We start from the raw sequence: 13,192 nt of genomic DNA on the forward strand, positions 1-13,192 counted from the left end.
TAGAAGAAGGACACCTACTGGGAGACAACAAAGGGGGCTAAGTATCGTGAGTAGTCCACTGCAATGTTTTGCTTTAAGAGCAGAAATTGTGTCCTAATGTGCAGCCTACTTTAGGGGCAAACTAGGGTGTCAAAAAAAATGACAATTTGGTAATATAGATCCAGTATCACTCTTTACTCTTACCAGTTTGGCCTGTAGTATTTCATACATGAGAGTGCCATCATCTGGGGGATATTCCGTTATCTTAGATGACTCTTGGATTGTCCTTCTCCTAAAACAACAACAAAGTCACTTATTGTTCAAAGTTTACGATCCTCTTAGAACCCTCAGTATATGAGTCGGTCAATCAAAATGCAATTTTCTATCTATAATTTTCCTTCTGTCTTGCTTGTTTATGAGAACAAACTAGTATAAATACAATTCCTTCCATTTATGCACTGATCAGTTTAGAACAGTAAAACCACCTGCCTAATATTGGTTAGGCCCTTCATGTGCCACCAAAACACCTCTGATATGTCAAGGTTTGGATACCACAGGACCTTGGCAGATATCCAGCATAAACTTTTTGTTAACAATAACTGTAGGATCACACCAGAAGGACTAGCCTTTGATCATTATGTGTCTCAATGATCTTTGAGTGCACATGACCTTATCATTGTTCCTATCACAATTCTTTTTTTGCTTCCTTGAACAACTTTTGGTGATTACTTACCAATGCATATCTAGAACACCCCACCAGACCTGCTGTTTTTGGAAATGCTACAACCCAGTCTTCTAGCCATCACAATTTGTCCCTTGTCAAAGTCACTTACATCCTTACATTTGCCCAGTTTCCTGTATCCAACACATTAACTTCAAAATCTGATGGTTCACTTGTTGCCCTTGACAGGAACCATTGTAATGACATAATCAATGTTCTTCTGGGATTGTGTCAGTGGTTATAATGTTATGCCAGCCCCTACCATTAGCTTTGTATTAGCTTTGTATAGGAAACTAATATTGAATACCAACTTATGTACTCAATATTCTGCAAAATGCTATATATATATATATATATATATATATATATATATATATATATATATATATATATATACTGTTCATTTTTTTCCAAAACATAGAAAAATAAGACAAATAGAATATTACAACAATAGTAAACATCATATCAAAAGGAGAAAATGCTGGTACATCAACAAGGTAAAATGCTAAATTTTAAATAGTCACTTATTCACCAGTAATCCCAAGGCCCTTTTACATGGATGTACCGCAAACCAGATTTTTAAGTAATTGTATAATTTACAAAACGTTAAATGATTCTTACTTTAATATGGCATAAGAATGAGCTATATGTATACTAACAGAAAATTGTCCTGGGAAGATTCTTCTACTTGGGATTGCAGGGTACAAATTTTATTATTCAGAGCCTAGATAAGGAAAAATATAGAGTATTATGTTATCCAACACAATTTACACCAGACATTTGTCACAATCACTTCAAGTTGTCTGATGCTAATGCTTACCTCTCTTGTAGATGCATACTCATTCAGTGTGATAGTCATACATGTCCTTATCGATTCCTTCTGAAATAAAGCAATATCCCCATGTGAGAAAGTGATGTCCCCACCTGTATCCCCTATCCCCAGGCTTCACCTAGTACTGATAAATTGCAGTTTACTTACCTCCTCAGCAAACTCTTGCTTTTTCTTTATATCCAGCCTTCTCTTCTGTAATTCCTTCTACAGTACAAAGAAAATCCATTAAGAACCCATAATAAACATATTCAGAATTCAGATTGCTTGCTCCTTACATTTCCTTATAAAGTTTTTACTTGTCTTAAACCTTTTAGGACATTGGATGTAAGTGTATGTCCTGGTGCTCTGGTACTTAATGTACTGTGACGTAACTTGACCATTTAAATCTTGACAACTCATTTCATAGACTGTAAGTGATGGTTGCTAGTCAGGAAAGGCCAGTTGTGGCTAAGGACTGGTTCAGATGTAGTACTCACAGTACCACAGCAGTACGCCGGGAGATACGTTCAATTGGTGCCTAAACGTATGTTCCATTATGAAAAAGTTGGTAAAGTATGTCAGTTTGGACCAGTTCTTGTCTCGGGTACATATGTGTACGATTTTTTTGTGGGATAGAAAAGTTCGGCATGCACTAATTTTCTGTACCACAAAAAATTGTATGCTGTGCAACATATTTTTCATACTAAAGTATATTAGTTGCCGAATTTTTTGAAAGAATTTCATTTGATCCGAAGAAATTCATAGCGAATCGATATAATAAAGTGTGTGTGTGTTTTGGACTTTTTTAAATTTTATTATTTTTTTTACATTTTTAGGTAGTACTATACTCCCAGCATGGAACAGACTGTTCCATGATGGGAGTAGTACCTGTACTAATAGACAGATCGCCCTGGGGTCTGACACCCGTTGCGATCCTCCTATATAATGTATTGATGCGGGCGGCCGGCCACTCTTTTGCGCAATCCTGCACTATGTTCTGCGATGTGAAGTTCTTCACATCACAGATTAATATTTCCCGCAGAGAGCTGTGATTGGCCAGATGGTTCCAGCCAATCACAACTCTCTGAGGGAAATATGAATAATAGGTATATATATATATATATATATATATATATATATATATATATATATATATGTATATATATTTGTGGTCATTGCTCGAAGAGCCGTTTGACCTGTAACCTAACAAACATCATAATTATTCATACTTACACCTCTGGATACCTGGAGCCGTACACAAGCACCTAAAATAAATAATGAAGAACAACAAACAAATACGGTTGATGTGTGCCCAAAACCGCGTACGGAGGGAAAGCCTATAGAGGGCATGCCCTGTATTTGAATATGTGAAAATGAGATTGAGGGGGGTTTTGGGTGGGTGACACCAAACGCACCATAAGCCCCTAGGAGAGAAAGAGGGAGATATTTAAAGCCCTCGCCACTCCCACAAATTCAGCCTAATTAGGCTTCCCACGTGTGGTCATTGCTCGAAGAGCCGTTTGACCTGTAACCTAACAAACATCATAATTATTCATACTTACACCTCTGGATACCTGAAGCTGTACACAAGCGCCTAAAATAAATAATGAAGAACAACAAACAAATACGGTTGATGTGTGCCCAAAACCGCGTACGGAGGGACCGCCTATAGAGGGCAAAAAAGACAATACATATGATATAAGGTGCCACTAGATTTTATTTAATTTAAGGCCAACTCATTAAACACACAGGCCATCTCACAAGAGGGATCAGGTATATACCTATCAAAACAGCTAGAATTCCACCTGCCAAACTTTTTAATGATGTGGGTAGAAACTTCGTGTTTCGAAGCCGCCGACGCAGCTCCAATTTGAAATGAGTGGCCCGTGATGCGACACGGATCATGGCCTAGCGTTTTGACTAACGTACGGACATGACTCACGAATTGCACGGTCATGAGTGCGGATGAACCAATAGGCAGAAGTGGACTGTCTGCTGATTTGCCTTCCAACATAGAAATGAGATGTGAAAACACTGCCACCGGACACCACTGATGAGCCGTCTGGAAGTACTTGACAACCGAACTGTGCCTGTTGGTTTTAGTGGATAACAAGCTGAGTGTGAAGCCATAACTACAAGGTAAGAGCTGACCCAGAGACAGACCCGGTGACCTATTGTGAAAGCGGGTGAACTCCCCTGGCCTAAGAAACCCATAAAATGCTAGATAGATGGATGCTTTAATCACCATGCTGACCTGATAACCGAAGGGATACGTGTCCAGAAGAGAAGACATGCTGCGAAACAATTCACCCGTGACAGGCAGGCGTGACGGGGGCCTAGGTGCCGCCAGTACCTGTACGCCTTTGAGTGCTACCTTGACTGCGTGCAACGAGTGTAGAGAGATTGCTTCAGGGTGAGAAAGAGAATGGAAGTGTTGCAACCCGGAGAGGTAAAGCTTGATAGTGTTAAATGATAAGTGTAGTGAGGAATGGCAAAAACCAACAAAAGCCAGAGCATTGTGAACAGAGATGACAGGTGGCAACCCTACGTTGTGCATGAAAGACGTGAACAAGGTGATGGCTGAGTCATAGGCTTGAATGGTGCTAGGGGCTAGTGATAGCCTGATCAAAGTGTTGGCCACTTCTGTATAGGTGTTTAGTCCATGACTATGTCTTTGAAGGAGGGGGCCGGGACGCCCACTGCGTCTGCGTCTGGACACACCTGAAAGAACACGTTAAATTTAGCTCTGGAAAGTGCATATGCTGCCAAGTTCTTTGACCCCTCTATGTGTTGGAACGAAAAGTGAAATTTGTGATGAAGTAAGAGCCACGTGACGCGTCTAACAAATCTCATGATGTGTGCCCAACTAGAACTCCCCTTGTTTAGGATATTAACTGTAGAGGCGTTGTCACACAGGAACCTGACAGTGTTATGAGCCCAGGTGTCACCCCAGACGAAAGCAGCAGCCACCACAGGGTAAATCTCGAACAGGGCTCAGGTCCTGTTGAACCCGGGGACACCCAATACCTCCGAAGGCCATGCGCTGGCCAACCAATGGTGACCATGCAACGCTGCAAAGCCCACAGCCGAGGAGTCAGTTACTACCAAAGGAGACTGATTTGACACTGATGTCACGAAAAACGAGATTCCGTTCCATTCAGAAACAAGTCCCACATTTCTAGGTCTGCCATGGCCTCCTCATCCATGCGAACTGAGTCTCGTTGCCCTGACACCGCCGGTAGCAGCGCTAAGAGCCTGGAGATAAATGAACAACCCTGAAGGATAATCCGCATTGCGAAAGCCAACATGCCTAACAAGCTCTGCAGCTCGACTCTAGTGACGGAGCGGCATTTTGCAAATTTGTGAATCGTCTGTTGTATCCTAACCAGTTTCTCTGAAGGCAAACTGGCCTGCATACTGGCTGAGTCCAGTGTGATGCCCAAGAACGTGAGTCGCTTGATGGGACCCTCTGTTTTATGAGGGGAAACCGGGACCCCTAACTCCTGGAATAGACTCCGTAACGAATCGAGGTTGGTTGGGCTGGAAGCCGGATGTTCCAACAAGAGAAAGTCATCTAAGTAGTGAATCGTGAATTCGCAATTTGCCACATTCTGTAAGACCCAGTGTAGTGATGTGGCAAGCTGGTTAAATAACCTCGGGCTACTTTTGGCCCCAAACGTTAACCTCACCACGAAGTAATATAGCTCTAGCCATTTTACCCGTACCACTTCCAGAGGTCTTCCCGGATCGGCAACAACTTGAAGGCATCTGTGATGTCTGCGAGAGCCAGGTGCCCCTACCCAACTGCACGATTACTTGAATGGCCTGGTCTAAAGAGGCATACCTCATGGAGAATTCATCTAACGGGGTTAGTGAGTTGATACTGGGGAATAAGGCGCAGAGAGGTCATAAATCAATCTTCTTTTATTACTGAACTTGCCCCTGGCTAGGCCCAGTGGGCTGACTCTCCAAACCTCATAGGGAGAGCTGACGAAAGGGCCTATGACAATGCCCTTCCCCACCTCTACCTGTAACAGGGAAGACATGACCTCTGGCTCCCTGAGTGCGGACATGAGGTTTCTGCACTCAACAGTGAACTGGGTACTGCTACCATGCCCATGTGAAAACCGCTACAGAAACCCGTCACCAGCCAATTGACCCATGTGGGGTCAGGATGACCAGCCAGAACCTGGGCGAGGGCCTGAACCTGAACCTGCACACCGACTAGTCTTGCCTGATTGCCCCTCAGAGTACAAATCGTGCTGGGATGAGCCCTATAACAATTAAAACACACGTGGAGCAGACGACAATTACTGTACGTGCAAAATACTAGGTTGAAATTGTAACAAATCTGTGTCTTACCCAGGTATTTTACTGGACGGCCCAATCTGTCTACCGCAGAAGAGGTTTTCTGCGTTGGTGCACCGGCAATGGTAGGGGCTTTGCTAGTGCTGGCCTCGCTCTGCTCGTTTATCTGAGAGCACCATGCCGCCATGTGCGTAATAGCATTGCAAAGGCTGCAGGACTGGCTTTTTAGCCCGGCGAAATGGTCACAAAACAACTCTGTGTCCACTGCCCCCCAATGTGTGACATAATTGAACTGGGCGTAAGCTGCTGCCGCTTTAGCAGCTAAGGACTTATGATACTCATAGAAAGTTGTGCCCCCATATTTGTATGCCAACTGTGAAATCTTGTGCAGGTATGAATCAAGCTCCTCCCTGCGCTCAGGTTTTGCCGAACACACCACATCCCTGTACAATCCAAAAGCTATGACGAACTCTACGATGCTCAATTTCCTGTTGAGTCGTGCATCTTTGCTTTTAAACACAACCGAGAGTTCGCCACAAGCCACGGCCTTAGTCTCATTGAGATCGTTAGTCGCGATCAACAATAAGGCCATTACACGTATAGAAAAGACAGACCTGGCACTACTAATTCACATCTAGCGCACCCTCAGTTCAAATAAGACACATAAAGGCAGCTGATCCAGCCCATGCAACACTTATAGGCGGTGCAGATTTGGTCACAGAACAAAGTCCAAATGGCAGTATAAAGTTTTAATAAACACCAATGCACTCACCACTTCAGTTGCTAGACTCTTCTTTATTTACGAAAGCATTCGTTAACAAGGCTCGACCCCGATGCAGGCATAGGAACGAGGACGCGGTGTTCAGCGGGCTACGGAACCGTCTCGCACTACAAGTGCTTCTTAAGGCCCCTTCAAAGTGTCATCATGGGAATCACGGGAAAAAGTTACCTGGATTGCACGTCCACGGAAAAAGAGCTAAGTAAAGTTGTTGTTTTCCAAAATAAATCTGACTGAATCGACCAAAAAATGAATAAAAGGCTCTGACTTATCTGTAAATGACAGGAATCGACGGAAAGCCTGTATACCCGCATCGTGTGGGATGCGAGTATACAGGCTCTCAACGTCGATCGATGCCAATGAACTTCGGCCTAACTGAGAATTTCAATTACACCATATTTGAGATAGACCTCTTCAAGGCAGTCAGAAAGTTAAATTTAAAAAAATATTTTTCTTGTATGTACCTTAATAAAAAATACCACCTCATGTGATCCTTTGGAGGGTGAACAAATATGTGAGATTGGGCCCCTGGGCTTCAATGCTGTTGCAGCTTTCAGTGCAGAAGAAAATAGGTTGATTAGAGATTTAACTGAGTTTTCTGAAATATATAGAGGAGTTGAGCTGTTAACCGATTCTGACCCCACAGCCTTTACAGGAGGAAATCCCTCTCGCTTTAACCCTCCACTCGTAGCAGGGAGTGCTATAGATCTTTTTCATCGTGCAGTATGTAGGGATGTAAAGGCACAGATATATCCCGCCATCCAACCGAACCTCCCGTCTAACAAAAAGAGAGCTCTTGATAAGCTGCTAGAAAGAAGTGATATTGTGATATCGAAAGCTGACAAGGGAGGTTCGGTTGTATTATGGTGGAGGGATGATTACCACAGAGAGGTCATGAAGCAACTTGCGGTTAATACAATGTATAGACCCCTACCTTTTGACCCAACACTCAAAACACTAGAGAAACTTAGGGTGCACCTAAATAAATATTCACAGCTCAACATTCTCAAAACTAAAACGGCTGAAAAGCTGCTACCAAGAAACCCAGGGAGACCGTACTGGTATATACTGCCCAAGGTCCACAAAGGGGCCGCCCGATTGTCATGGGGATTGATTCCCCTACAGCATATTTATCCAGTTATATTGACTGGCTATTGGCACCATTATTAAGCTCAATTCCGTCTTATCTTAAAGACACGGGTGACCTTTTACAGATCATCGATGAGATACATTGGCAGGAGGGGTATTCATTGGCATCGATCGACGTTGAGAGCCTGTATACTCGCATCCCACACGATGCGGGTATACAGGCTCTCCGTCGATTCCTGTCATTTACAGATAAGTCAGAGCCTTTTATAAATTTTTGGGTCGATTCAGTCAGATTTATTTTGGAAAACAACTTTACTTATGCAGATAAATGGTATAACCAGTCAAATGGTACGGCGATGGGTACGCCCATCTCGTGCAGTTATGCAAACATTTTTTTGCCGATGTTTGAGAGTTACTATGTCTTCGCGCCTGGGAACCCCTTTGTCCGCCACATCAAAACGTACCATCGCTACATGGATGATATTTTTATCATCTGGGAGGGTTCTCAAGTTCAGTTTAAGAATTTTGTATCCTACCTCAATGAGGTGAATACAGTGAATATGCAATTTACCTTCTGTTTTGGGGGTCGGACAATGGAGTTCCTTGACGTGCAGATAGAAATTTTGGATAATACAGTCATTACATCTGGATTTAGAAAACCCATTGCTAAAAATTCACTCCTGCATTATCAGTCATCCCACCCCCTCTCCACGAAAAATAGCATTCCTTTTAGTCAATTAATCCGTCTTAAACGCATTAATAACAATCCTGACAGGTTTCAACAACAAGCCTCTGAATTGACCCAGCGTTTTTTAGAACGAGGTTATCCCTTGCAAATTATTAATAAAGCCCGAGCCAAGGCAGAACTTCTACCTAGGAAAGATTTATTTAAAAAGAAGAGAAAGAATGACAGTCTTCACTCTAGATGTACGTTCTCCTTTCAAAATAGTCCCATGAATGATAAAATCAAACAAGTAGTAATGAATAACTGGTACATGGTACAGGGAGATGAGGACATTAAATCTTACACAGCAAATAAACCGTTAATCACTTATAAGAAGAATAAAACGATTCAGAATTATATTAAAAAGAAACAGGCTTGCTGTAGTAGTAATAACAATTGGCTAGATATTGCAAAACCCATGGGCAATTTTCCTTGTAGATCGTGCTCTTTTTGTGAGCATAATGTGAATAGTGACCTAGTCAAACTTGGAGAACATCAGGTTAAAATGAAGCAATTTTCAACTTGTCGGTCCACCTTTATGGTTTATGTACTTATGTATGGATGCGGCTTTTACTATGTGGGTAAAACCATACGCCCGCTTTTCCACAGAATAAGAGAACATTTCAGGTCCCTCCGTACAGGAGTGGGGGCATCACGGTTCATTAATCATATGAAAAATGCCCACTGTGGTATCCCCGAGTCATTAAAGTTTGGAGCGATAGAACGTATAGAGAAAACTGTGAAGTTTGCAGATAAAGATCTCCAGTTACTCCGGAAGGAAGCTTTCTGGATTGCACATCTGAACGCAGTAGGGCCGCTTGGTCTGAACGACCGCAATGAGCTCAAAGCGTTATTGTAATTTCATTATTTTTTTTTTTTTTATGAGCTCTTTTTACGTGGACGTGCAATGCAGGCAACTCTTTCCCGTTATTTCCATGAAGTAGAAATGTTTGTTTGTTTTTTACATGTATTTATAGAAGTGGGGTTTTTTCTATCTTTACCTTTTGCAGCACAGGTGATTTCTGTCTAGTTATAGCCACTGTTGTATACATGTTACCTAGGTTCCCCTTCCGGAGGGGGCCTTTTTAAACACACCTTTTTACCTATGATGCTTTGAAGGGGCCTTAAGAAGCACTTGAAGCGCGAGACGGTTCCGTAGCCCGCTGAACACCGCGTCCTCGTTCCTATCCCTGCACCGGGGTCCAGCCTTGTTAACGAATGCTTTCGTAAATAAAGAAGAGTCTAGCAACTGAAGTGGTGAGTGCATTGGTCTTTCTTTAAACTTTATACTGCCAACAATGAGGCCATGTTCACATCTTTCCCCTCCAAGATGTCCTTTTTGATGGCAGCAGGGATGAAGTGTGCTGGTGTGATTTTGGGGGGATGCCGTGGTGTACCTGAGTTGACAGCCTGTACTGTAGGCGGCATGGGAGGAGCGGGGGTGGCAGGGGCATAGTGACCCTGTCACGTTCCACCTCATCCAACCTGGAGCTGAATGCTGTCATGGAGGTCATCATAGTGTTCATCATTGAATGCAGTTGGGTCAGGGAAGTGTTCATGGTCTGAAGGTGCCTCCTGACTGCCACCTGAGACAGCATCGGAGTTCAGGAGACTATACAGCTCCCCTTTTCTGGCGGACACTGGGAAGGGAAATCCTCTCCCCCTCAGCTCCTCCATCAACTTGGGGATGGTCCAAGACCGATATGATGGTAGGCTTCCCCGGTCAGAAGCCCTTGCTGGGGTATCCGGGACCGAAAGCGCCTCCTCGATATCGGACGGATTGGACATATTAGCCGGACCTGTCCGGGCCAAAACGGTGCAGGTGGGAAGAATTAAATTAACATGAATATCAGGAAAGCCTACGGGACCTAGCCTAGGATGAAGCTACTGACCTGTGACAGACATAAACCTATAACTTGGAGTGGAACAACAAACGTCTGCTGAAACAAACGACGCTTGTAACCTGTAAGACAATGGAGGAAACTGAAGGCACCTACAGACATAAAAGAGCCATGTTCCTTAGCAGACTTACCACAATCGATTAAGCCGTGTGTAGCCCCGAATTATGTATATTTGTCCCAAGTCAAGACGAGGGTCAGTCAAAGTGTGTTGTTGCGCTGAAGAAGAGTCAGAACAACACGCGCAAATAGGCACCATCTGAAGATGAGTCAGACACGGCGGTGGCCTTATGCAACTCACGAATCGTAGCATTGTTCTGAAGATGAGTCAGAAACAACAAATGCAGTAGGCCCCAACTGAAGAAGAGTCAGATAACTGGATAGCCTTACTGTAACATGTTCGAGTCTTCCAGCACCCGACTGACAGACGCCTGCAGACGCCCGTGCTTACCACCGCCCGACCATGGTGTGCAAACGCCCGTCCGCAGATGACCGCTCATGCCTGCACACACAAACATATTGTACTAAAAGTGCTCTTAAGACGAGTCAGTAGTCACTGCGTTTTTTTTTTTTTCATGAATGAGTCAGTAGCAAGGTACTTGAAACATGTGGTAACTAATCAAGTCATTCAAGACTGTAAGACATAACCAACCACAATTACCTAAGGAAACTAGCTTTCTGGATTCACTTGGAAGAAGACAGTAACAGAACAGAAACACACCTGTAAGGAATACATAGGACCGCATAATTAACCACTGCAAAGTTAAATGCCTGTAACAAGCATCAATGTAGTAACAAAAAGGGGTGCTATGAGCCCCTCGCCGGCGGTGAATCCCCTACAGCATCCTCCCCCCCTCTTAACAACAACCCCCCCCCACTTTCTAATATTCAATCATCGATATACACACATGTGCACACATATAAACATATAAACATTAACCTTTATTTTATTTATTTATTTATTTTTACCTGGAGGGAAGCTGAATCCAGTAATACGGGGGGGAACCCTTGGGCGACCCCAGTATATCAAGGAACTGCCCGTCCCCCCAAGCATGGCCTGCGCAGGGCACCGACAGGCCCCACAGGTGAGGACACCGTCCATGCCCTGCCTGCTGGTAACCGATGTCGTCAGTACCAAAACATTCCAGCAGGCTGCGCTGCTCAGGGTGTTCTAGAGTACACCACGTGACCCTGCGGCATCCCCCCGGCAACCAGACGCTGGAACCACTCCGCGGGAGTGAAACAAGAGACCGGCGGAAGCCAGAGCAGCAAGTGGCACATGACCGGCCCACCACGGCAGCAGGAATCAACCGGACCGCGGCGCTACTGGAAGCCAAACAGACGGCCCGAGGTACCGAGCAGGCGGCTGCGAATGCCACCGCCGCTGTGTGAGGGAGTGGAGCCGCGGGAGGGAGTGAAGGACGGACTGGTTCCCTGGCTGACACCGGGAGCGTGGCGCCTCATGCTCCCGGGAGAGGGGAGCATGAGGAGGTGAGTGTGCTATGAACCGGGATTATCCGGGCTTACCTGCTTCTCTGCGATACCGCTCTGCAACTGGAAACCGCAACCACAAAACACCACTCCTGACTCCCGGGGACGTATGAGCTCACAGCGGCTTTCAAACCAAACACCGTCAAACGCACCATACGCCCCTAGGAGAGAAAGAGGGAGGTATTTAAAGCCCTCACCACTCCCACAAATTCAGCCTAATTAGGCTTCCCACATAGCAGTGCAGGGGACCAGAGAAGAGCGTCCATGCCCCGCATCTATACATTATACAGGACAATCGCAGTGAGTGTCAGGAGTGGCACCCGCTGTGATCTTTCCTTTACTGCAGGTACTACTGCTCCCAACATGGAGCACACTCCGCTCCATGCTGGGAGCTATAGTTCCTGCATCAATAGACAGATCGCAGCGAGTGTCACTTCTGACACCTGTTGGGATCTGTCTATTAATGCAGGTACTACAGCTCTCAGCATGGAGATGAGTGTGCTCCATGTTGGGAGCAGTAGTACATGCAGTTAAAGCGCAACTATCCCGGATTTTAAGCCCCATAAACTAGTCCTAGGATGACAAAGTTGTTAAAATTACAGTTCAAGCATACCTTTTGCTGCTTTCTAGCAGCTTTAACCAGGTTTAACCCCTTAACGACCCAGCCATTTTACACCTTAGGACCCGGCCATTTTTTGAACATCTGACCACTGTCACTTTAAACATTAATAACTCTGGAAGGCTTTTAGTTATCATTCTGATTCCGATATAATTTTTTCGTGACATATTCTACTTTAACATAGGGGTAAAATTTTGTGGTAACTTGCATCCTTTCTTGGTGAAAAATCCCAAAATTTGATGAAAAATTAGAAAATGTTGAATTTTTCTAACTTTGAAGCTTTCTGCTTGTAAGAAAAATGGATATTCCAAATAATTTTTTTATTCACATATACAATATGTCTACTTTATGTTTGCATCATAAAGTTGACATGTTTTTACTTTTGGAAGACATCAGAGGGCTTCAAAGTTCAGCAGCAATTTTTCACAAAATTTTCAAACTCACAATTTTTCAGGGACCAGTTCAGGTTTGAAGTGGATTTGAAGGGTCTTCATCTTAGAAATACCCCACAAATGACCCCATTATAAAAACTGCACCCCCAAAGTAATCAAAATTACATTCAGTCAGCGTTTTAACCCTTTAGGTATTTCACAGGAATAGCAGCAAAGTGAAGGAGAAGATTCACAATCTTCATTTTTTACACTTGCATTTTCTTGTAGACACAATTTTTAAATTTTTACAAGGGGTAATAGGAGAAAATATATATTTATATTTGTAGCCCAATTTCTCTCGAGTAAGCACATACCTCATATGTCTATGAAAAATGTTCAGCAG

The 13,192-nt window shown here is 43.8% G+C and overlaps 1 protein-coding gene across 5 annotated transcripts in view; it reads right to left on the minus strand.

Annotated features, from left to right (window-relative positions):
* LOC130276163 (uncharacterized) overlaps positions 1-13,192 on the minus strand; it is a 105,576-nt gene that overhangs the window by 24,202 nt on the left and 68,182 nt on the right. For all 5 annotated transcript variants that reach the window (XM_056525168.1, XM_056525159.1, XM_056525176.1 and 2 more), the window contains 4 exons: positions 1,680-1,736; positions 1,521-1,580; positions 1,360-1,424; positions 184-271 (listed from right to left, as the gene is read on the minus strand). In XM_056525168.1, the coding sequence (XP_056381143.1) occupies positions 184-271; positions 1,360-1,424; positions 1,521-1,580; positions 1,680-1,736 (270 nt within the window). The remainder of the gene's footprint in view (positions 1-183; positions 272-1,359; positions 1,425-1,520; positions 1,581-1,679; positions 1,737-13,192) is intronic.

The sequence above is a fragment of the Hyla sarda genome, chromosome 1 (genome assembly GCF_029499605.1).
Source record: "Hyla sarda isolate aHylSar1 chromosome 1, aHylSar1.hap1, whole genome shotgun sequence".
Taxonomy (NCBI): domain Eukaryota; kingdom Metazoa; phylum Chordata; class Amphibia; order Anura; family Hylidae; genus Hyla; species Hyla sarda.